Here is a 26,030-nt window from a genome sequence, read left to right on the forward strand (position 1 = left end):
GAAGGCATTATGCTGAATGAAATAAGTCAGAAAGAGATAGACAGATAGTCTATGATCTCACTTATATGTGGAATCTAAAAAAACCCACCAAACTCTGAAAAAAGAGATCAGACATGTGGTTGCCAGAGGCAGAGGGTTGGGGGAGGGAGAATAGGAGGATGGTGGTGGTGATGGTAGGACAGGGTGCAGATTTCCAGGAATAAGGTAAATGAGTCCTGGGGATGTTAAGTACAGCATGATGACTGTTGTTAACACTGCTGTATGATGCATGGGAAAGTTGTTAAGAGAGTAGACCCCAAGAGCTCTTATCCAAGGAGAAATTTTTCTTTTTTTCTTTTCTTCTTTCTTTTCTTTTTATTGTATCTATATTAGAAGATGGATGTTAGCTTAACCTATTGCGATAATCATTTCATAGTATATGTAAATCAAGCAATTATGCTGTATTCTTTAAACTTACACAGTAATGTATGTCAATTGTTTCTCAATAAAACTAAAAAAAAAAAACTATGAGGATATGTGCATTCTGTGACATGTCAATTCCATTCTGAGATATCTGCCTTAGAAAAACTCTTGCACGTATGCACAGGAAAACAAGTACAAGAATGTTCAACCCAGCACAGTTTGCTATAGTGAAAATGTGGGAACAACCTGAGTATTTATCAACAGAGAAGTATTTACCATTGGTAAATAAGTTGATTCCATATTGTTTCATAAAAGATTTCTAAACATGGTTGAGTGAAAATAGTAAGGTACAGAAAAGTATATGTCATTTACTTAAAAACAAAACCAAGCTCACAAACTGTGTTTATATATTTTTTAAAGTATGAGTACCAAACTGATTGGGAACTGGGATTGGTTTTTAACTTTTTCTATATTGTTTGAATCTTTAAAAATAATTAAATATGTAATTATAAATAAACATTTTTTTAAGTTTAAAGATCATGCCAATACTTTATCCGATTTACCAACTGAAGTTTCTTTTCTAGTATTAACAATGGAAAGCCAGTGTTTTCTAGATAATACAGTGTAAAATGGGACACATTGTAGGTTCTTGGCTTTTTCTTATTTTGTTTTGTTTTTGTTTTTGAGAGCTAGGGTTGAAGTGGAAGGGCATGGGCTTTGGAGTTAAATCTTAAGTTTGAATTCTAGCTCAGCCATTTTTTAAGACTGAGCAGGTTCCTTAACCTCTCTGAGCTTCAAAAAAGTCTATTTCCTACCTCACTGGGTTGTATAAGTATTGCATGTGCTGGTTTTCCTCATTTCCCCATCTCCTTTGGTCAAAGGAAATTGGTCTAGTGTGGTCTAAGATCAAAGATGGTCTTGTATGGGTGATAAAATATTTTACCAGAACATACTGTGTCCCTGGATCAGGACATACCAATAAAGATGGAGGATGTAAATAATTAGTTTTAGAGGTTTATTAACTTTTTAAACCATTAAGCTATCTATATGTACTTCACAAGATCAAATGCTATATCATGTTAGTGATTTATATATGATATTAAACTTGAAGCTTCTAAACAGTTTACATGACAGGTCGTTGGTTAACAGGGTTACTTTTCTAATCTCAGAGAACAGTCTTAATTTAATTCAGCACTTATGTGTGCCAGCCAGCACCTAAATCGCAAGAGGCTTCAAAGACAAAAATGTGTCTCAAAAGGCCTCTGGTAAGGGAGAAGAAAGTCAGATTTAAAGTTGAATATATGTGTATACTCCGCTTTTCACTTATACTGTTCTTGCTCGTGTATCTATTAATATCACATATTGTAATTTATGGGAATATTTTCTAGGGAAACTTGTTTATTCTAATACAAGGGCTCTGTATAAAATAATAATATAATAAAATGTGTGGTCTAAATGATGTAGATAACCTGTCAAGCAAAAATTTTCAAATGGGACCCCTTATCATTTAATTGCAAAATAAATAGCTAATGCTTTGATGGTATTTATGCTTGGGAAGAGAGTAAAAAGAAATAGTTTTGGACTTTACCCATATAAATTAGAGCCTCCTGAGTCATTAACAATTAATAAGTGAATGCTTCCCACAAGTTTAAAGGCTATAGCTGAAATGGGTATAGATTATGTGTATTATCATATGTGTAGGGTTTTATATAGCCCAGGAATCCTTGAAGATAATCTGTAAACATCCTTGGTTAGATGAGCAGAACTTTAAATAAGTGAGTAGGGGGCTATAGTAGGTTGGCCTCTTGGTGTTCATTAATGTTGAAACCCAATGTCTTGTGAGTTGCGATGTCTGGGGGGGGATATGTAGTAACAACTGTAATAAAACAACAATAATAAACATAATAGCTAATGTTTATTGCATATTTACTATATGCCAAGCACTATGCTAAGATTATTACATAAGTTATTTTATTTACTCCTCACTACAACCTTAGGTGGTAGGTATTATTTCCCAATTTTACAGAAAAGAGCAGAGAGATCAGGTAATTTGCTTCAAGTCACACAGCTAATAAGTACCAGAGCTAGAAATCAAATCCAGGTCAGCCTGACTCCAGAGCCCATGTTCTTAACCATTGCAATAAATTGCTATGTTGTTTTAATCTGTAAAATTAGTATGTAGCAATAATAACATAATCATTAATATGTTACCTTCTGTGTATATCAAATGTATTCTAAAGAAGCAGTTTACTATTAGACATATTCTTAGTGTCATACCCATTTTACAGCAAGAGTGACTGTGGTATATAGAGATTGAGTGATCAGCAGGAGGTGATTCAACGGAGAACCAAGAAGTTTCTGATCCACAATTGCTTTCACTCGTAAGGTTCATATAAAGATCATACAGTATTTACTTATCTTTTACTTAGATATTTCAGTGCAGTGCAGTCTGAGATAAGCACTTATAGCTTCAGTACACTGCACTGAAATATCTAAGTAAAAGATAAGTAAACACTGTATGATCTTTATATGAACCTTGTGAGTGATGCTATCTGAGCAAGACATGGACTCTTGGGCCTTAGTGTGGATTTCAGAACAGTAGAGCATATTGGTTCATGTCAGAAAACTTAATCCTGGTCTTGTGGAAATCACAGCAAAGCAGAAGAGGAAAAGCCAATCTGAAATGTTTTTCCTTTTCCAAGAGGGCAGCTAAGGTGCCCAGATATCTTTGCCCTCCAGGGGCGCAGGTGTGCAGTTTTTATTCTTTAATCATTCACATAAATTAAAGCTTATTCTTTTGCATTTAAAAAATAACATGAAATGACACCCTCCATGTTTTATTGCCAGACAAGAGCTTTGAACTTCTGTCTCACTGAAGTTTGATAAAGTACAAGGATTTTCCATGGCTGGGTGGTACCCTTAACCACAGAAGGAACATTGGAGTGATAAGAGCTGCACATGAAGGAAACCACTAGGGAGCAGCAATTTAGAGAGAGCTCTTTGCACTTGGCTTGTGTGAAATTCTCAGGGAGGAACTTCTTCCTACCTCTGCTGGCTCTTCTTAGCTCCTTCGCTTCACCCACAGATGAAAAGAGCACTAGGGCTTTCTGTTTCTACTTTCCGAACTAGGAATGGGTGGGGTGAATACTTTGTGGTGGGGTGGTTCTTTGTAAGAAACTTTGAAATTTGGGGACAAGTTTTAACTTCACACAAATGCTGATTAGCATGCATACCTATGCAGGTGGGGACAGGATATACACATACACACTCACATACACACATATGAATTCACGTGGACACAAGTGAACCACATCTCTCATATGATTTTACTATCAACATACACCCCTGCTTTTGTGCTCTGTGTAAAATGAAGATCATATTTATTTCTAAAACTGATTATAAAGTGTCAGTGATGAGGCAGTGTGGTATATAGTGTTAAGAGCATGGGTTCTTGGTAGGACACACCTTGGTTTGAATCTTGGCTTCTCTTCTCACTAGCTGTGTGATCTTGAGCAAGTTACTTTAATTCTATAAATCTCAGTTATCCCATTTGTAAAACAGAAACATGATCAAAATATCTATCATAGGATTGTTGTGAAGACTAAATAAAATCATGCATGTAAAACAATTAGCATAGTCTCTGGCCCATTGTTGTTCAGTAAGTAGCACAGGTGCTCAAAATTGGTAGAGCTGTTATTATCATTATTATATGTAATATTAAACTCTAAATGTCTGATTGGTAGCTGAATGTTAAATAGGTATAGTCCTTTATTTATATTTGTTTTCTTTTTTCCTTTCCCCTCTCCCCCCCTGCTTTTTTTTTTTTTTTTTTTTTTCTCATGCAAAGTCTGTTTTCCAGAAAAGTCCTCCTTTTTTTGAGGAGGACGAAAGTACTTGGATTTTAACTGCTCTGAAAACATTTCTCCCTTAAAGAGCTTTCACATTGACTTTTAGTCCCTGGAGCTAGGGAGGAGAAGCAGCAGGATTTGCTTCTAAGTAGAGCTCTTTCATTTCTACCATCAAAAAACAAAACAAACAACCAAACCAAAAAACAAAACAAAACAACAACAACAACAAAAACCCCTAGTCTTGTAGTAGCCTTAGGTAGATCTAAGTCCTAAAAGCCTGTATAGCCCAAGGAAGAAATCTTTTTGTAAGACCAGGATAAGTGAGTGGAATAAGGGAAGGAAACTCAGAGGTGAAAGTATACCTGATTTTAATGTTGGTTTGGCCATTTTTTCTTCCCAATTTCATATATGCTTAATTATAAAACAATTAATGCCAGAAATCGTCTTTTTTTTTTTTTTGGCCATGCCACGTGGCTTGCAGGATCTTAGTTCCCCGACCAGGGATTGAACCCAGGGCCAACAGCAGTGGAAGCACCGAGTCCTAACCACTGGACTGCCAGGGAAGTCCCAAGAGATTGTCATGTATTATTTCACGACTTCACTGTCAGTTTTGGCCATTTCTTAGCGAAATAGTTTTCCAGTTGGATGAACTGTTGATGAAGCACTGGTTTTGTTTTCACATCTTTTTCTGGGGTCAGGGTTAGAGAATGTTTGTGGTAGCTGATAGTTGTTAGCTTTGGGAAGCACTCATATTGATAGAATAAGTCATGGAATGTAAACATGTCATTCATCTGGACTTTAGGCTGGTGTAAACATGGTGAAACTTTAGGTAACCACTGTCAAATAAAGACTCACTTGAGTACAGCTTGGGTAGATAAACTTATTTGCTTTATAAGTCTCACTAAACTACCAGGACTTCAGGAATGTTTTTCCGAAGTACCTATTTTTACAAATTTTAGGTAATTCTTTCATATTTTCCTGAAGGATGAAAATGTGAAAGAGGCAAATGCCCATCTCAGTAGCAACTTTGTGGAACTGCTTTTTGGCAGGATATTTATTACTTTTGGGTTTTTTGTTCTTACTGTTCCAGACGAAAGTTGTTTTGTTTGTTTTGCTTTTTTTAAAAAAAATAGGTTGGTAAATGGAAATACTGAATTGGAAGTTTCTATATGAAGTGTGTCAGGATACCACTGTTATACCTAAAGACAAAACTCAGGGAAGGGGAACAAGCATTTGGTGAGCACCTGCTATATTAGAAGCTCTGCTGTATGACTGAAGTAAACCTCCAATAGCCCTTTGACATAGGCTTTTAATAAAATATATTATCAAGAAAACCAGGTATTGTGGTTTATGAATAGTAACGGTATTATTATCCACAGGAAATAGGCTTGCAGAATAATTTGCTCAAGGTCACACAGTTAGGATTTGGTGGGGCTGAGAATGGAACTCAAGTGTCTTGGAACTCCAAAGCCCAAGTTCTTAACCAGTGATTCTTAAACTACATCAGAAACATCAAGGGTACCTGTGAAAAATTACTGGGCTCCAGTTAGAATTTTAAGGTCACCAAGACTGAGATATTGTCAGATGATCAATCTGTATTTTAGCAGGGTGTCTCAAGTGATTCAGATCAAGAAGTTGATTGACCACGTTTTGAGAAAGAATTAAATTATGTTTCTTTCATCACTTATATGTGGAATCTAAAATATGATACAGGGACTTCCCTGGTGGTGCAGTGGTTAAGAATCGCCTGCCAATGCAGGGGACATGGGTTCAAGCCCTGGTCCGGGAAGGTCCCACATGCCATGGAGCAGCTAAGCCCGTGCGCCACAACTACTGAGCCTGCGCTCTAGAGCTCACGAGCCACAACTATTGAGCCCACGTGCCACAACTACTGAAGCCCGTGCACCTAGAACCCGTGCTCCACAACAAGAGAAGCCACCGCAGTGAGAAGCTTGCACACCGCAACGAAGAGTAGCCCCCGCTCGCGGCAACTAGAGAAAGCCCGCATGCAGCAGCGAAGACCCAATGCGGCCAAAAAATAAATAAATAAATTTATAAAAAATAAAAATAAATAAAATAAATTATGATACAAATGAACTTATTTACAAAACAGAAACAGACCCACAGACATAGATGACAAACTTACAGTTACCAAAGGGGAAGGGGGAAGGGATAAACTAGGAGTTTGGAATTAGCAAATACAAACTACTATATATAAAATAGATAAACAACAAGGTTCTACTGTATAGCACAGGAAACTATGTTCGATCTCTTGTAATAACCTATAATGGAAAAGAATATGAAAAAGAACATATATATATAACTGAATCACTTTGTTGTACACCAGAATCTAATACAACATTGTAAATCAACTATACTTCAATTTATAAATAAATTAATTAATTAAATTAAATAATGTTTCTTTCCACACTTGATAAAGAAGAAAACAGGTGCAGATTAAATAACTATCCAAGATTAAGCTATCAGACAGAGCCATGATTCCAACCCAGGTCTGTCTAATTCTAATACTCATCACACCCTGTATTACAAGCCCACGATTAAGTCACACATTTACTCGTCACAACAAATGTAGAAAACATGATTTCTGATAAATTGGGCCACACAGATTTCATGGTCTTATTATTTACCAAGGTTAATAACTTATGACAACTTTATTGAAATTTTCATGGTCCTTAAACTTTTTCAGTGACTTTTTTTTTAATTAAAGAATTGAGTTTTCCTTGCAGTCAGATCATCCATGTTTCAGGCATAGAATCATTACTCCCTGGGATAAATTTCTGGGACATGCAGAAGTGGAAGAGGGTGGAAGGAGGTAGGAAGAAAGAATTCCCAGGTGTATCTGCTAAATGGTGCTAAAGCTCCTCACCCTAATCACTGAAATGAGTGAAGGGTTGATATGAATACTAACAGCCAATCACATGGCAATAGGTTATGTTCTACAGCATCTCCCATTCTACCCACTGAGACTAGCTCAGTTAGGGCCAGCAAGTTTGATTTGCCTATTCCAGTCCACTTCCTAGAACAGAACCAACACCTTGATTGACTTTCATGGCCTACTGGGATTGGAAGGACATTTTTTTTGTATCCCTCTCACTTTCTCTTTGTTTGTTTGTTTTGTTTTTTTTGTAGCCCAGCGCCATGTCCTCACATATATGGAGGATGCAGTATGCCAGCTGCTAGAGAACAAGGAAGATATTAGCCAATATGGCATTGCCAGGTTCTTCACTGAATAGTAAGTACATGAGTGCTTTGCCTATAGCGTGGGCCCAGAGGAGGCTTTTGGAAGCAGGCAAGATGCATGAAAAGTAGAGCAGGGCAATGCTGATTATGTAGTGGTAGTGAATGCTTAGTTTTGGTAGACTGATTGAGGGCTGCCCAAACAGGTTTTGGAACATGCCTTTGGTGCAGCTAGTTTTGTCCAATGATAAGTCTCATGAGTGGTGATAACTATAAAAGTTCAACTACTGCTTTTTTGATCTATTAGATCTGTTTTTTTAGGTTCCTCTTATAATTTTTAACTTTCCCTGTTATTCAGAATATTCACTCTGATTTCCTTTAGTCAGTGTTCCTTTAGCCTGTGTTTTTCTTGGCTGGCTTTTTTTATGGAAATGCTTAGGATGATATTCCTCTGCAGTTTTCTTTCTACAGGATGCTGTGTCAATCACTTAATGATTTAAGATTATTTCTAGAGGCAGGACATCTTTCACAGATTATATCTTTGAGGAGTAGTGTTTCTTTATAAAGTATGCTTGGAGTGTGTAAAAGTCAAAATGATTATTTTTTAATTTATTAAAAAATTGTTTTCTTCAAGTTTTTTTTTTTTTTTTTTTTTTTTTATATATATAATTTATTTATTTTATTTATTTATTTTTGGCTGTGTTGGGTCTTCGTTTCTGCGCGAGGGCTTTCTCTAGTTGTGGCAAGCGGGGGCCACTCTTCATTGCGGTGCGCGGGCCTCTCATTATCGCGGCCTCTCTTGTTGCGGAGCACAGGCTCCAGACGCGCAGGCTCAGTAATTGTGGCTCACGGGCTTAGTCGCTCCGCGGCATGTGGGATCTTCCCAAACCAGGGCTCGAACCCGTGTCCCCTGCATTGGCAGGCAGACTCCCAACCACTGCGCCACCAGGGAAGCCCTTCTTCAAGTTTTATTGAGATATAATTGACGTATAGTACTGTCTAAGTTTAAGGTGCACGACATAATGATTTGATTTATATGCATCATGAAATGATTATCATAATAAGTTTAGTGAACATCCATCATCTTATATAGATAGATAATTAAAGAAATAGAAGAAACTTTTTTCTTTTGATGAGAACTCTTAGGATTTACTCTCTTAAAAATTTTCATTTGTAACATGCAGCAGTGTTAATTATATTTATCATCTTGTACATTACTACATCCCTAGTACTTGTTTATCTTATAACTTTATCTTATAACTGGAAGTTTTGACTGCCTTTATCCAATTCCTCCTATCCCCCACCCACCTCTGATGACCCAAAATCTGATCTCTTTTTCTATGAGTTTGTTTTTGAATTATTGACCTATAACACTGTTAGCTCCTGTTACACAACATAGTGATTGGATACTTCTATACATTTGAAACCGATCACTGCAATAAGTCTAGTTATGATAGTTCACCATACAAAGATATTACATAGTTTTTTGTTTTTGTTTCTTTTTTAGGTATTACATAGTTATTGACCATATTCCCCACACTGTACATTTCATACCCATAAGTCATTTATTTTGCAACTGAAAGTTTGTACCTCTTAATCTCTCTTACCTATTTCTTTCTTTTTGGTATCACAGAACTATTTTTAGGCTGAATGAAATAATCAGTTTAAAATACCTTGGTCTTCATGAAAGGATATGCTAAAGAAATACAAAAAATTATTTTTATTACCAAAATGCCAACATATTTATATAATCATTTGTCTTCTTTTTCCTTTTTTTCTGGTTTATTGTAAGCATTCTAAAAAAGGAAGAATAGCCTCTTATAGGCTTCTACTTATGGTGCCTCATGAGCTCAAGTCCATCCTCCTTGAAAACAATTTTTTTTTCCTTTCTGTTCTCCAGAGGTTCCTTGAAGATCAGACATCTCTTCTAATGGCCTTAACTTGGGTTGCTGTTAGGGGAATTCTTGACTCCCCCTAGCTCTTTTGCTGAGCTATAAGTCTTGCAAACAAAATCTAGATTTCTTATGGATTGGGATTTCAAGTTCCTGGGAAAAACAGGCTTTCCAGGATCAGAGCTGGTCCCTTCTCTTCTCCCAGTCTTCTAAAGGAGGGTGAAGTAGAGCAGGGAATCTCACTTGTTCTCGAGGTATGGGCTGAAGCAAATGAGGTGGGCTGGGAATAAAGACTGAGATTGAATAGCCTTGCTTGCTTTTACAGAACTGACAAGCCTAGGGGTCAAGTTTCTAGGCTATTTAATCTGTACGATCACCCTTGAGGCTCCTTGCCAAATGAAATATGATTCTTCTGGGGACAATGCTTCTTCCTGGCTTTTTTCATTTTACTCTACTCCCCCTCCCCCATCTCCTTCATAAGTCTTTTCCCTACTGTGCTGGTTCCTTGAGGGTAGGCATCATTTCTTCTTCATCGCTGTATTCCCAACGCCTGGCATGATGCTTATTATATGATAGGTGTTAGGTAAATGTTGAATCTACAGCTGTATCTGTATTTTAGGTTATTGCATACTATCCACTCTTATTCTTGGTCTTATTATGAATAAGGACCATCTCTTGTTCTTTCTCTCTTTTTTTTTGATTCTTTTTGATAAAGTTCTATATCCTGCCATTTAAGAAGCTGTATACTGGAATTCTCTGGCGGTCCAGTGGTTAGGACTCCGCACTTACACTATAGGGGGGCACGGGTTAGGTCCCTGATCAGGAACTAAGATCCCACATGCCGCGCGGCACGGCCAAAAAAAAAAAAAAATAAGCTGTATACCATGTATATAGCACTCCAAAAGTGAACCCACTGGTCTATGTAACTAATACTGAACTCTAGTAAGGCTTATAACTGTTTCCAAATGCTATTGACTATAGCTTTTATCTAGCAGTACACTGTTGGAAAAAAAATCTTAAGACTTTTTTCCACAGTGCTGATAGAAATCTAGTTGCCAAGTGAGCAGTTTCTTGTCCTTAGAAAACTAAAAATTACATAATCTATGTGAATGGCACATACCTGACTTTTTTTTAAATAGATCTTTATTGGAGTATAATTGCTTCACAATACTGTGTTAGTTTCTGTTGTACAACAAAGTGAGTCAGCCATATGCATACACATGTCCCCATATCCCCTCCCTCTTGAGCCTCCCTCCCACCCTCCCTATCCCACCCCTCCAGGTCATCGCAAAGCACTGAGCTGATCTCCCTGTGCTATGCTGCTGCTTCCCTCTAGCTATTGAACATTTGGTAGTGTATATATGTCGATGTTACTCTCACTTCGCCTCAGCTTCCCCCTCCCAAGCCCCCCCACCATGTCCTCAAGTCCATTCCCTATGTCTATGTCTTTATTCCTGCCCTGCCGCATCAGTACCATTTCCTTTTTTTTTTAGATTCCATATATATGCATTAGCATACAGTATTTGTTTTTCTTTTTTTTTCTTATTTATTTATTTATTTATTTATTTATTTTAACATCTTTATTGGAGTATAATTGCTTTACAATGGTGTGTTCGTTTCTGCTTTATAACAAAGTGAATCAGTTATACATATACATATGTTTCCATATCTCTTCCCTCTTGCGTCTCCCTCCCTCCCACCCTCCCTATCCCACCCCTCTAGGTGGTCACAAAGCACTGAGCTGATCTCCCTGTGCTATGCGGCTGCTTCCCACTAGCTATCTGTTTTACATTTGGTAGTGTATATATGTCCATGCCACTCTCTCACCCTGTCACATCTTACCCCTCCCCCTCCCCATATCCTCAAGTCCATTCTCTAGTAGGTCTGTGTCTTTTTTCCCGTCTTGCCACTAGGTTCTTCATGACCTTTTTTTTTTTTTTTCCTTAGATTCCATATATATGTGTTAGCATACTGTATTTGTTTTTCTCTTTCTGACTTACTTCACTCTGTATGACAGACTCTAGGTCCATCCACATCACCGCAAATAAGTCAATTTCGTTTCTTTTTATGGCTGAGGAGTAATATTCCATTGTATATATGTGCCTTATCTTCTTTATCCATTCATCTGTTGATGGACACTTAGGTTGCTTCCATGTCCTGGCTATTATAAATACTGCTGCAATGAACATTGTGGTACATGTCTCTTTTTGAATTATGGTTTTCTCAGGGTATATGCCCAGAAGTGGGATTGCTATGTCATATGGTAGTTCTATTTTTAGTTTTTTAAGGAACCTCCATGCTGTTCTCTGTAGTGGTCGTATCAATTTACATTCACACCAACAGTGCAGGAGGGTTCCCTTTTCACCACACCCTTTCCAGCATTTACTGTTTCTAGATTTTTTGGTAATGGCCATTCTACCTGACATTTCTATAACTCTAAAACACCATATTGGCCTGAGGCAAGTTATTTTAAGAGGTGAGCCAACATCAAAGCTACAAAATCCTTAAAAAAAAACCCAAAACTCAACTTGAAAGGTGTGCATATATGATTGAATAGGACGTAGTATTTGGTAGACAAGGAGACCTGAATGGTAGAAGTTCCTGATTTTCCTTTGATTGTGAATTTATCTACTGAAAATCCTTCTTTCGCAGACTTCAGTTTTGTATTGATTTATAGAAGCATAATGAAGTGAAAAGAGCTCTGCCCTGGGAAGAAAAAGAGCTCCTATCCTTATAAGTCCTCACTCCATAATCTTGAGCAAATTTCTGAAATTTTCTTTCTTTCTTTTTTTTTTTTTTGGCTGTGTTGGGTCTTCGTTGCTGCGCACAGGCTTTCTCTAGTTGCAGTGAGCGGGGGCTACTTTTCGTTGAGGTGCGCGGGCTTCTCATTGCGGTGGCTTCTCTTGTTGCGGAGCTTGGGCTCTAGGCACACAGGCTTCAGTAGTTGCAGCACGCGGGCTCAGTAGTTGTGGCTTGTGGGCTCTAGAGTGCCAGCTCGGTGGTTGTGGCACACTGGCTTAGTTGCTCTGTGGCATGTGGGATCTTCTCGGACCAGGGATCGAACCCGTGTGCCCTGCATTGGCAGGTGGATTCTTAACCACTGCGCCAACAGAGAAGTCCCTCTGAAATTTTCTGGGCTTCAGTTGTCTCATCTGTGAAATGGGTATAATAAAGTCTAATGTGCTAATAAAAATAACATAATAATTATATGTTATAATAAAAAATGTTTTATTAAACTCATACTATGTTTCAGCAACTATAATTCTTTGAAGTAGGTAATATTATTATCTCTATTTTATAGATGAGGAAACTGAGGCTCAGAAAAGTTAAAATAGCTTCTTTAAGTTCACAAGCTAATAAATGACAGAATTAGGAACCAAGCCTCATCTGCAGTATTACAAAGGCCACTATTCTGTACTGTCTCCAAGTCGCTATAATGCCTAATGTTGCTGGAGGCCTAACCAGATGATAATATGAGGTCTCTTCTAGCTATGGTTTCTGGACTCTTTGAAATTTCCCTTATGAACTGTACTTCACACAGTTTATCACATAGCTTTGTCTGGTGACCTCAATTCATTGCCATTTAAATGTTTTATATTGTCCTTTTGGAGGGGATACAATTGGAGCTGTCTCTAAACAATAGGAAACATAATTTAAAAAAAAAATATGTTAAGTGTGCACTTCCATCTCTCAGTTTCAAGTTCAGACATTGAGATTTTCATACATTTAATGGTGGATAATTTACCTTTAAACAATGATAAAAATACGCTTCAAAATTGTTTTTGGAAGGTTTTTCTGCTGATTTTCTTCTATGGATCGGCTTGCCCTCTCACCTGTGCTGTCACTCCTTGGTGCTTGGTGTTTTCCAACAAATCTATGATTGTTCCAGCAAATCTGGATAAGCTGTAAAACATGAGTAGCTAAGCTGTACTGTGTGTGTGTGTGTGTCTGCAAGACTGTGAGCTCTTCAGATCATATTCTTCTGGACACTCTTGAAAGAAGGATACGAAATCCCATAGGATTTTCTTTCATGTTGTATGCAACCTCTACCTCTGAATGCCATCTTTCAACCAATGAAAGGTAAAAGGAATTAATATTTAGAGGTGCCGCTCTAAGAATAGACCAAGTGTCGGCACGGGGTCAGGACCTCTGAAGATGTACAGACAAGAAAATGAGGCTAGAGTAGCTGTAACTTAGAAACCACAGCAGAGTGTGACCAGGTTCTTGTGGTAAAGATAAAATGAGAAATGTGTTTTTTTAGGACATTGGAAAATAATGATGAGAGAAAAACAGGCTGAAATCTGAGAATTCCTATCACAATTGGGAACCATTCTTCACAGGCTAAATTGATAGTTACAACACTGTGGCATCAGAGAGCTTGACCTCCACATACTAATGTAGAAAAGAATGATACTCTGTGGTCTTGGTTGGTGGGCCCAGGAGGGCTCTTTTTTTATAATCAAGTGTCTTGTTTTTGTTTTTTTTTAAATGATGATTTTAGCTTCTTAGGGAAGTTTTCATGATGACTGTTTTGGTTGCAAGTACATATACAGATATCCTTCATTGATGGAAGTTTTTTTTAAGGATATGTGAGAATATAAGACAGCATTCCTTCGTGAATTCATTCATTCAGTAATTATTTTTGAGCACCTACTGTGTGCCAATGTGTATTTGGCAATGAAGAAGATATAGTGGTGAACAAGACAAATAAGGTAATTACCCTCGTGAACCTAGATGTTTAGTGAGGGAGATAGTCAATAAACAAGTAAACTGACGATGACGACAATAGCTAATAGTTAATAAATACTTGCTATATGCTGGGCGTGGTTCTAAGCATATAACATGTATTATCTCATTTAATTCTCAAAATACTATGAGATGGAGTATTAGTATTATCTTCATTTTATACATTTGGAAATTCAGGCACACAAAAGTAACATTCCCTAGGTTACACAGCTGATAAGTGTAACAAGATAAACAACAAGGAAGTAACTAGGATAATGTGATATATAGGATGGCCAGGAAGGCCCCTTGGAGGAGATGGCATTTGAGGGCTTATCCCATGGAATGACTGGCTCATCCCATTTGAGAGCCGATACGTTATCTCAGCTCAGGTGACCTACCTTCTTTTTGTCCACCTTTATTACCTAGGCTTTCTGTGTCCAAAAAAGATAATTTGATTGATTTTATGTGCTGCTTCTCAGAGTGGAATACCCTTAACAGGCAGTAGTCATAGAAAGCTATCTTACAGGTAATTGGCCTCCCTCATGCACTGCTCATATATAATAAGTAAAAATAATAAAATAATTAGTCATAACATTATTTGCATTATCTAATGTATAGTATAAATATGGAGATGGAAGTATTTATCAATCTTTGGAAAAAGAACATTAATAATTCCATTGTGATACATATTAATTATCAGAATTCAGTTGGGAACTTGCATGCTTTTTTATATACTCTTGTAGTAAAAGGTACCAGCCTCAAATTCCTTTTTTTATTGTTTTAATTAGAATAAGTCCATGAAATGTGAACTTCATTAATTCACTCTTGGAGAAAAAAAGGAGATTCCAATAGTGCATATTCTTAAATCACTTAAAATGTAACTTAATGAAAACAATGCATGATTATAAAATATGTATTATTTCTTCTTTTTTAAAACAGGTGCTCTAAGCCCTATGAAACTTGACTCACTTCTCTCCTCAGTAATCTAGAATGGTCAGGGTGTAAACTTTCAGTTCTAAAATTGGCAAATTTTTTAGGATTATCCACCACCCAGCATTTAAGTAATGTTTTGGGTTCTTCTTGTGCCCATGGTAACGGAGGAGTGGATTTGGAGCAACAAGAAACACATCAGAACAAACTAGGAACTCACTGATTTCCAGGCTCATGGCTTTGAATGAGGGGTGGACTTAAGACTTCTCTGGTGCTCCATGTTTTCCCAATTTATTGTTGTTAAATTGAGTCAAAATGTGGTATGGTGAAGGAATGGTGACTAATCCTATCATTGGCTTCTTCAAAAGGTATAATGCTTCTCCTGGCCTACCCCTCACCCCCATCTTTTTTCCATAGTTCAGTTCTTAGCTGGAGTTGACACATTGTAACAGAAAATTATCCATTTTTCATTGTCAACATCTGGATTCTCAGACTCAGATAATTGCCAGGAATAGATTTTGCCATAGCTGAAGCAATCCTATCCTCACTGTTATTGGCCCAGGCATTTCTGTTAAGCCATCATTTGTGAAATCTATAGAGGATTCTGGTTCTTTTCCATATTACCAGAGGTATCTTATAGCAAAAGGACACCAGGGAAACATAGTGGTGAGTTGAGAGTCACCAAATCTATTTTGAAACTTAAAAATCCAGGTTCATTGAGGACATAAGAAGCCGCTTATTTGCTTAGAATCCATCTCTCTTCTTCAGTCCCTTCATGTTTTGATTACAGGAAACCATCCAGCAGCACTTGACCTGGTAACTGAGGAAGCCATTTCACAGCCCACTGGTCCCCTGACTCATTTAGAAGTTGCAGTCAAAGGTTATGGAAGTAATAATTGGGCCCAGATTCTCCCTGTCAAGAAAGACCTTACTTCCCCACCCCCTCCCTGCTACAATTTAAGAGAAATTTAGCTGGTGTGGAACTGTTCAATAAGAGGAAATGAAGGAACTCTATCCTTGGCTGAAGTATTCTCAAGACCCAGCGATATTATTTCTGTTTTCATGGGAGCTGCTTTTACAGCTAGCTAGTATAAATTTTAGGTATAATTCTCCACACTAAAATATTTCCCCTTAGAGAAGTTACTTGATTTATTTTAATCTATAAATAATACAAAGAACCTTTACTTGGTCCAATCCAAGCCCTGATATTCCTTGCCACTCTGATAATTCCCTGAGTACTCCTCTGGCAATCAGGTAGACACACACAAATCTGAAGTAACATGACAATAGTGCTATTAGCAATGTAAAATAGCTAATCAGAAGTTAAGAAACTTTACCTCATCAACAGTAGAGCAATATAAATTCATCAGTGCTTTTAATTTCTTCCATAATTTGCTCAGAACTCTCGAAGATCTGTGGTGCTGGCGGCACAGGCCTGGCATGAGCGCAGGAAAGAATGACACGATCTGGCACCTTTAACCAGAGGGTTGTTAATGAACTGGGATGGGGGCAGAGGGGAGAAAGGGGAAGGAGGATGGACAGTTAGATTTTTGGCAGCCACACAAAGGTCCTTCTTTCCTGAGAAAAGTGAAATGAAAGTCAAATGAAGCTTCTCTCTGTTATTATGATTTACTAAGATGTTTGTCTGTCCGTAGCCTCCGGCCCCATGGCAGGTGCATCTTTGCATTCCGACTTCCCCACAAAACAAATTCTCAGGATCCTTCAAGAGGGGTCATATCCAACCAGGTTCTTGTCTGAGGCTACAACTGTGATTTCTTTCTTCAACTAACAAATGCAGCTCTGAGCAGCACGGTAGAAACTACCTTATCAGAATATGTTATGAGCATGTAAATTTATTTGAAGACTCATCATTCCAGGATTAGTGAGTTCTGGGGCTGCCACAGTAGGTAATGCCATTTCTGGGGTGGCCATAGAAGCAGCCTTGAATTTATCCCTTTGTCATTAAATAGCATTAATAACAAATGCCTTTGTTAAGGTCCTTGTGTTATATTTTCCAAGTCAAAACAATTGCTAGGGATGAAAATACCTGTCTCATAGGGTTGTTATGCAAATCTAGTGAAATGACAGGTATAAAATATCTGACTATATGTAATTCATTTTCATCAAGTCTCATTCCCCTTTAGCTCCAGTTTTCTGGGATTTTTGCTTCCCTCCTACTTCATGGCTTTTTTGGAAAGTGATAGTCTTCTTCTTCTTTCTCTTTAAATGGTATCAAAGTTGAAGATCTTGAGGACTTTTAGTCTGTCTTGTTTTCTGTAACACTTTTTGCTTACCCTGCACTGTTTGGAGATTAAAGACGTTTGATGATTTTCTGCACGACTATTAGCCATTTAGTGTTAGCCACTTCACTCATTATTTAGTTTATTCAGAGAATAGCCTAAGAAAGCTTTTCTTTTTTCTTTTCTTTTTTTTTTTCACAAAAAAGCCATTTCCTCACTTCCTGTCTATACCCTCTTTCCTCTGGCTGCCAAGATTTTAAAACTTCAAGGTGTGATGGGAGACCTGAGCTAGTCAGGGCTCTCCAGCTTCTATTGTTCCTGCTCTTAGCTCTAGCAGTACAGTGATGTGCTCAGGGTAATGAAAAGCAGACGTTCTCTGCTGAGGTCATTGCTCGTCACACTGGCAGCTTGCTCCAGGAAGCTGTTTATCTGTGCTTGCTGAGCCAAGCTCCAGCCTCCAAACAGTTGGATGTACTGAGAAACCACAGAGCCCAGAGAGAGAATGTTACACAGGCAGGTCCAGGCAGGGACAGTATATTTACACCACACAAGCTGCAGTTTACATGTGTGGGGGTAATTGCTCATCTGCACCTTCTCAGACTTCACCTTCTATGTAATATATGTGCCCTCTCAAGGGGGTTTAACCTAGAGAACTGTGCAGCTCTGTCCAAATTGCCCTGAACATCCTCTAACTTGCTGTAAGGAAAAAAAGGTATTATAGAAAACTTGATGTAAAAACCACTTTTTTTTTTTTTTTAACGTGTACCATTTTTAAAGTCTTTATTGACTTTGTTACAATATTGCTTCTGTTTTACATTTTGCTTTTTTGGGTTGAGGCATGTGGGATCTTAGCTCCCTGACCAGGGATTGAACCCACAACCCCTGCATTGGAAGGTGAAGTCTTAACCACTGGACCGCCAGGGAAGTCCCAAAACCACCTTTTTAAGGTAGTGTTTTTCTGAGTCAAATTTGTTGTTTAGAATCTTAAACCATACAGGCCCTATCTCTAAAGCATCCCAAAACACTGTTCCTTGCATGGTTTTTCCAACTAAATATTTTTCTTCATGCCTTTACCAAAATAGCAAGTATTGTTATAGAGCTTCAAATGTGGCCTATATCAATAGGAATATAAGATATGGTCAAATGTGACCTATATCAATAGGAGTATAAGATATGGTCACATGCCTAAGGGAGTGTAATCTGGTTGAGGAGATAATGCTTATTGATTAACAGCTGGAGAACAATTCAAGACCTTATATAATGGCATTAAATTGTGCTCCGAGATCTGAGAGTAAGGTGAAATAATGGGTACTACAGTAGTTACATCATAGAGGAGTTTGTTTTGACCTCTGTGATGGTTAATTTTATGTGTCAACCTGACCAAGCTAAGGGGTGCCCCAGTAGCTGGTAAAACACTATTTCTGGATGTGTCTATGAAGGTGTTTTCAGACAAGATTAGCATTTGAATCAGTAAACTGAATAAAGAAGATTGTCCTCACCAATGCATATCGGCATCATCTAATCCACTGAGGGCCTGATTAGAACAAAAAGGTAAAGAAGGGTAAATTTGCTCTCTTTGCTTGAGCTGGGATTTCCATTTTCTTCTGCCCTTGCACATCGGCACTCCTGGTTCTCAAGCCTCCAAACCTGAACGAGAACTTAACACCATTGGCCCCCTGATTCTTGGGTCTTTGGACTCAGACTGAGACTTATACTATTGGCTTCCCTGGCTCTTAGACCTTCAAATTTGGTTGAATTAACCAACTTTCTTTGTTCTCAAGATTGCAAATGGTAGATCATGGGACTTCTTGGCCTCCATAATCACATGAGTCAATTCCATAATTAGATAAGCTATATCTCCTCTTATATATATTTATATATATACTATTGGTTCTGTTTCTCTGAATAACACTGACTAATATAACCTGGAAAGGTGAGTAGAATAGGGATAAGTGAAAAAGAAAGAAGTATTTTTATGTGACATGAAAGCACTGTAGCGTAGTGGTTAACAACACAGACTTTGGAATCAGATCTGTGTTCGAGAGCCGGCCATTTAACTTAATAGTATGTGACCTTGGGCAGGTTGCTTAGCCTCACCTATAAAATAGGGAGACTCATATAATAAAATAAAATTCCATGTTACATGACTGATAGAAGGTTTAAATGAGATAATGAATGTAAAGTGCTTGGCATTCTACCTAAGATATACTAAGTGTTGAATAAATGATAGCTACTGCTACTGTTCATTCATTCAAAAATATTTACTGAGTGCATTTTGTTAGTTTTCTAGACACTAGGGGATACAGAAGTGAACAAAACAGACAAGAAATCTCAGCCTTCATGGAGCTTCCATTCTGAAGTTAGCTATCATTCAAACTATCTTTATTTCACTTTTTTTCTCTTTTAATTATTTTAGACTTACAAAAAAGTTGCAAAAATATTATTGAGTTCCTATAACCCTTTCACCCAGCTTCCATCAATGTTAACGTTTTCTATAACCATAGTAAAATTACAAAAATCAGAGACTTATTACTTGAAAACTATTAACTATCTGTAGACCTTGTTTGAATTTTCACCTTCATTTTTGAAGGCCAGTTTTCTCTTATATAGATTCTAGGTTGGCAGTTATTTTCCTTTAGCACTTTGCATTTACCATTCCTTTATCTTCTTGTTTACACTGTTTCTGTTGAGAAGTCAGCTATCAGTCTTATTCTTACACCTTTGAAAATAATCTGTCCTTTTACAATAATCTCTGTCTACTTTTGGATATTGGTCTTTGGTTTTTGGTAGTTTTTCTATGATGTGCCTAGGTTTGCTTTTCTTTATATTTATAAACTATTTGGGGTTCTCAGTGTTTCTTGAACATGTAACTTACATCTTTTATCAATTTTGGAAAGTTCTCAATTTTTAGCTTTTCAAATTACTTCTGTTCCACTATCTTCACTCCTTCTGGGATTCTAATTACACAAACATTAGACTTTTTCATGGTATCCACTCTTACGCACTTTTCTGCATTTTTTCATCATTTTGTCTTTCATGCTTCATTGTGAATATTTTTTTCTGACTATTTTACAGTTCATTAATTCTCCTTTTATTTATGTCTAATTTGCTGTTAAACCCATCTATTGAGTTCTTAACTCCAATTATTGTTTTGTTTTTGTTTTTTTTGTGTGTGTGTGTCTTACTGTGGCACTTTTAATCAGTCTTTTAAATGCAAAGGAAAGAAGAAAGAAATTGCAAGTTGGACGACCCAGCAATCCCACTACTGGGCATATACCCTGAGAAAACCATAATTCAAAAAGAGTCATGTACCACAATGTTCATTGCAGCTCTATTTACAATAGCCAGGACACAGAAGCAACCTAAGTGTCCATCGACAGATGAATGGATAAAAGATGTGGCACATATATACAATGGAATATTACTCAGCCATAAAAAGAAACGAAATTGAGTTATTTGTAGTGAGGTGGTTGGACCTAGAGTCTGTCATACAGAGTGAAGTAAGTCAGAAAGAGAAAAACAAGTACCGTATGCTAACACATATATATGGAATCTAAAAAAAAAAAAATGGTGAAGAACCTAGGGGCAGGACAGAAATAAAGACGCAGACATAGAGAATGGACTTGAGGACACGGGGAGGGGGAAGGGTAAGCTGGGATGAAGTGAGAGAGTGGCATGGATTTATATATACTACCAAATGTAAAATAGATAGCTAGTGGGAAGCAGCCGCATAGCACAGGGAGATCAGCTCAGTGCTTTGTGACCACCTAGAGGGGTGGGATAGGGAGGGTGGGAGGGAGATGCAAGAGGGAAGGGATATGGGAAAATATGTATATGTATAGCTGATTCACTTTGTTATAAAGCAGAAACTAACACACCATTTTAAAGCAGTTATACTCCAATGAAGATGTTAAAAAAAAAAAAAGAAATTGCAAGTTGGGGAAACTGTAAATGGTTGCAAGTTAGTTTGAAGAAACCTTAGGATTTGTTTACTAGTATTTCTCATACTTTTCTTAGTCTTGCCTCCCCTACAGTGCATCTTCATTCTTTCTTATTTTTATTTCCAGCAGCAAAGAGGATTTTAATTAGCTTACTTTCTATAGTTTATTCCTCTAGTTTATTGTGAAAACCTTCGTTTTAAAATAGTAGTTCAAATATGCTTTTCTTGTTTGTTTTTTAAAGACTTGTTTTTAGAGCAGTTTTAGGTTCACAGCAAATTTCAGAGGAAGGTAGAGATTTTTTATATACCCTCTGCCCCCTAAAAATGCATGCTTCTCTCATACCAACATCCCACCAGAGTGGTACACTTGTTACAATTGATGAACCTACACTGACACATCATTATCCCCCAAAGTCCATAGTCTACCTTAGGGTTCACTCTTGGTGTTGTACATTCTCTGGGTTTGGACAGATGAATAATGATATATCCATCATTATAGTATCATACAGAGTATTTTTATTGCTCTAAAAATTCTCTGCCTGTTTATCCCTTTTTCCCACCCCAACTTCTGATATTTTTACTGTCTTCATAGTTTTTCCTTTTCCAGAACACCATATAGTTGGAATCATACAATATGTAGCCTTTTATGATCATTGTATTTTTTTAGTTCTAGAATTGCCATTCAGCCATCATTAAAAAGTCTACAAATAACAAATGCTGGAGGGTGTGTGGAGAAAAGGGAACCCTCCTACACTGTTGGTGGGAATGTAAATTGGTGCAGCCATGATGAAAAACAGTATGGAGGTTCCTCAAAAAACTAAAAATAGAGTTGCCATATGATTCAGCAATCCCACTCCTGGGCATATATCCAGACAAAACTATAATTCAAAAAGGTACATGCACCCCTATGTTCATAGCAGCACTATTTACAATAGCCAAGACATGGAAACAACCTAAATGTCCATCGACAGATGAACGGATAAAAGGAAGATGTGGTACATATATACAATGGAATATAGTCAGCCATCAAAAAGAATGAAATAATGCCATTTGCAGCAACATGGATGGACCTAGAGATTATCATACTAAGTGAAGTAAGTCAGAGAAAGACAAATACCATATGATATCACTTATATGTGGAATCTAAAATATGACACAAATGAACATATCTATGAAACAGAAACAGACTCACAGATATAGAGAACAGATTTGTGGTTGCCAAGGGGGAGGGGAGTTGGAGGGAAGGATTGGGAGTTTGGGGTTAACAGATGCAAACTATTATATAAAGGGTGGATAAACAACAAGGTCCTACTGTATAGCACAGGGGACTATATTCAATATCCTGTGCTAAACCATAACAGAAAAGAATATATAAAAGAATATATATGTATAACTGAATCACTTTGTTGTATAGCAGAAATTAACACAACATTGTAAATCTACTATACTTCAATAACATTTTTTTTAAAAGAATTGCCATTCATTTCTTTTTTAATGGTTTCTTTACTAGATCTTATCTTTCGTTTGCTTGACCATAGTAAAGCATGGTTATAAACAGTCCGTCATTCATTATTTGGATTCTCTGTGGGTCTTTGTCTATTATCTACTCTGTCTCTTGGTTTTTTACTCCATTGTCTTATCTTGTAGTATACTTTTCCTCCCTTTAGTTGAGTGTTGTATATTGTATCAATATATGAAAAACTATAGAGATAATATGAGGCCTAGAATGATGTTATCTTTCTTCAGAGAGGATTTACATTTGCTTTTGGCAGATGGCTCGAGCACTCACAATCCTGGATTACCTCAGTTCAATCAGGGGTTAAAATCATTTGAAACTGGGCTTAAGTATCAGGGAGGGCTGATCTATCAATATTTCCAGATATAGCTTTTCATGGTGCCAACCAGAGCCTGAAGGATTTACCAGAGTACCTCTCCCCAGCCTTGGTGGGTCCTGAACTCCAGTTTTTTGGCTGCCAAGTCTTAAAAATCATTTGAAAACTCAAGAACTTAACATTAATTCAAAACTATTACTTGCTCAGTCTATCATCTGCCTCTTTCATGACTAGCAGAGGCCCTTGGAACTACTAGTGGGTATAATATTACCTTATTTTTGAAGTGGTGATGACTATAAATGATACTGTGAGATATCTAGAACAACTTTAATATATGAAAATATCTGAGATTTCTATTGTTGAAAAAATCACAGGAACTGCTAATTCTATTATGTTTACATTCATAGTTGAAGGAAATACTAAATTCCAGTTAAAGGTTAGTAAAAATAAAGATGTAATTTTTTTCCTATCCAAGTTTGTAGATTCCTTGAATTCAATCCATGGACCCTTCTGTTTAGAATTCCTGCCCACTGGGAAGAGTGGCACCAAACACTGGGCTCACCTCTTTGGATTTTATTCTCCTCTTATACCTGGCCTTGTCATTCTTCATTTGACTTGGTGGCTCTCTGATGACTTCAGATAGATGCTTTTAATAGTTAATCCAGTTTTTCTCAGCCAGGAGGGTTGGTCTAAATTACTTAGTCTACCTTCATTGTAAGAGGAAGTATTTGGAACTTTCATTCTAGGGGAATATAATTATATTAGCAGAAGTAGAAAATATCATACACTGCGAGGGGTCATAAAGGAGTCTAACTTGACTTGTGGAGGACCAGTACACGTTGAAAAGCAACAAACAGGAAATATATAATTAGGATAGGGTCAGTCTGTGGAAGCCTCAATTATATTGAGATAAGAAGAAAGGCAAAGTAAAAATACCTTATAAAGGCTGAGAAGTAAACTCACTGCTTGGTCTTTTTTTTTTTTAATTTATTTTTGGCTGCGTTGGGTCTTCATTGCTGTGCATGGGCTTTCTCTAATTGTGGTGAGCGGGAGCTACTTTTCATTGTGGTGTGAGGGCTTCTCATTGCAGTGGCTTCTCTTGTTGCGGAACATGGGCTCTAGGCACAAGGGCTTCAGTAGTTGTGGCACGTGGGCTCAGTAGTTGTGGCTCGTGGGCTCTAGAGTGCAGGCTCGGTAGTTGTGGCACAAGGGCTTAGTTGCTCTGCAGCATGTGGGATCTTCCCGGACCAGGGCTTGAACCCATGTCCCCTGCATTGGCAGGCGGATTCTTAACCACTGCGCCACCAGGGAAGCCTTTGGTCTTCTTTTAATTTTTAAAATTCAGTAACTATTTATTAAGCCCTACTAAATGCCAGTCACTGTGTCAGACATGGTCCTCAAGGAATTCACTGTCATTCTTATGGGAAGCAGAAATAATGACAGTTTACATACCAGAAAAACGCTATTATTCTACAATGTTTGTGGACCCACTATATGCTAGATACCATGCTATTGAAGGATATAAGATGAATAAGCCAATTGAACTTGAGGAGCTTATGAACTCAAGCAGAAAATTCAGATGTAAGCATAATTATTAAGATGCTATTAAATAAGTACCAAGTAGAATTTCGTGTTTTGGGATAAGTGGAAGAAGAGATTCATTCTGACTGTGAATTTTGAACTTCAGATGGTCCTTAGAAGATGAATAATGGAGAATGGGAGCTGAGCAAGGAGTGCATCTCTAGCCAAGGGGACAGCATGAGCAAGGGCACAGAGGTTTGGTGTATTTAGAGAATGACAGAAGGTCTGTGGTCAGTGGGTTAGTCTGTTCGAGCTGCTATAACAAACTGTCATAGACTATGTGGCTTATAAACAACAGAAATTTATTCCTTGCGGCCCTGGAGGCTTGAAGTGCAAGGTCAAGGCTGACAGATTCCAAGTCTGCTGAGCCCTGCATCCTGGTTCATAGATGACCATCTCTTTGCTGTATACTCCCATGGTGGAAGGGGCGAGGAAGCTCCCATGAGCCTCTTATAAAAAGGGCACAAATCCCATTCATGAGAGCTCCACCCTCATGACCTACCTCCCAAAGGCCCCATCTCCAAATACAATCACATTGGGGATTAGGTTTCAACATATGAATTTTGAAAGGGACACAAATATTCAGCCTATTGCAGTGAGGTAATAGAGCTCAGGAAGATATTTAAGTGAGGGGTTAGAAAGATAGTTTTCTATCCTATGTGACTGGTAGGGTGTTGGTGCCATTGACTGAGATCATTCAATTCAGGAAATATTTCTTACGTACCTGTTATGCCTTGGTTTATGACAGGTGCTGGAGAAACAATGACTAATAAGGCATGGTCCCTACCTTGAGGGTACTCACAGTCAAATAAGCCAGTGATTAAATTACTTGTGATTTGAGCTAACTAGAGGTTTAAGGTGCTAAGAATAAGATTGTCCAGAGGACAGATATCTTTTTTTTTTTTTTTTTTTTTTTAAATATTGCTTTCCCTCTTTTTTTTTTTTTTAATAGGGAGCATTTTCTTTTTTCAAATTTTATTTATTTATTTTATTTATGGCTGTGTTGGGTCTTCGTTTCTGTGCGAGGGCTTTCTCTAGTTGTGGCAAGTGGGGGCCACTCTTCATCGCGGTGCGCGGGCCTCTCACTGTAGCGGCCTCTCTTGTTGCGGAGCACAGGCTCCAGACGTGCAGGCTCAGTAATTGTGGCTCACAGGCCCAGTTGCTCCGTGGCATGTGGGATCTTCCCAGACCAGGACTCGAACCCGTGTCCCCTTCATTGGCAGGCAGATTCTCAACCACTGCACCACCAGGGAAGCCCGAGGACAGATATCTTAATTAAGCTTGAAGGGTCAGGGAAGGTGTCACAGAACAGGTAGCCCTATAAGCTGAGTATTCTTTTCCTAATTTATTTTTTAAAATCAAAGTTATACATGCATACAGTTTAAACAGTGAAATAGTTCTATAAGAATTGTAAAAAAAAAAAAAAAAAAAAAAAAAGCATT

General features: G+C 37.6%; 1 protein-coding gene and 1 long non-coding RNA gene across 3 annotated transcripts in view; both read left to right on the forward strand.

Annotated features, from left to right (window-relative positions):
* Positions 1–26,030, forward strand: part of CSTPP1 (centriolar satellite-associated tubulin polyglutamylase complex regulator 1) — a 211,196-nt gene that overhangs the window by 38,658 nt on the left and 146,508 nt on the right. For both annotated transcript variants that reach the window (XM_082410841.1, XM_082410840.1), the window contains exon 2: positions 7,401–7,503. In XM_082410841.1, coding sequence (XP_082266967.1) covers positions 7,401–7,503 — 103 coding nt within the window. The remainder of the gene's footprint in view (positions 1–7,400; positions 7,504–26,030) is intronic.
* On the forward strand, positions 7,510–25,841 carry LOC309636961. The gene is made up of 3 exons (XR_014250332.1): positions 7,510–8,070; positions 8,403–12,145; positions 25,541–25,841. It is a non-coding gene; the product is annotated as an uncharacterized lncRNA (long non-coding RNA).

This window comes from Balaenoptera physalus (genome assembly GCF_965194825.1).
Source record: "Balaenoptera physalus genome assembly, chromosome: 10".
In the NCBI taxonomy this organism is placed as follows: domain Eukaryota; kingdom Metazoa; phylum Chordata; class Mammalia; order Artiodactyla; family Balaenopteridae; genus Balaenoptera; species Balaenoptera physalus.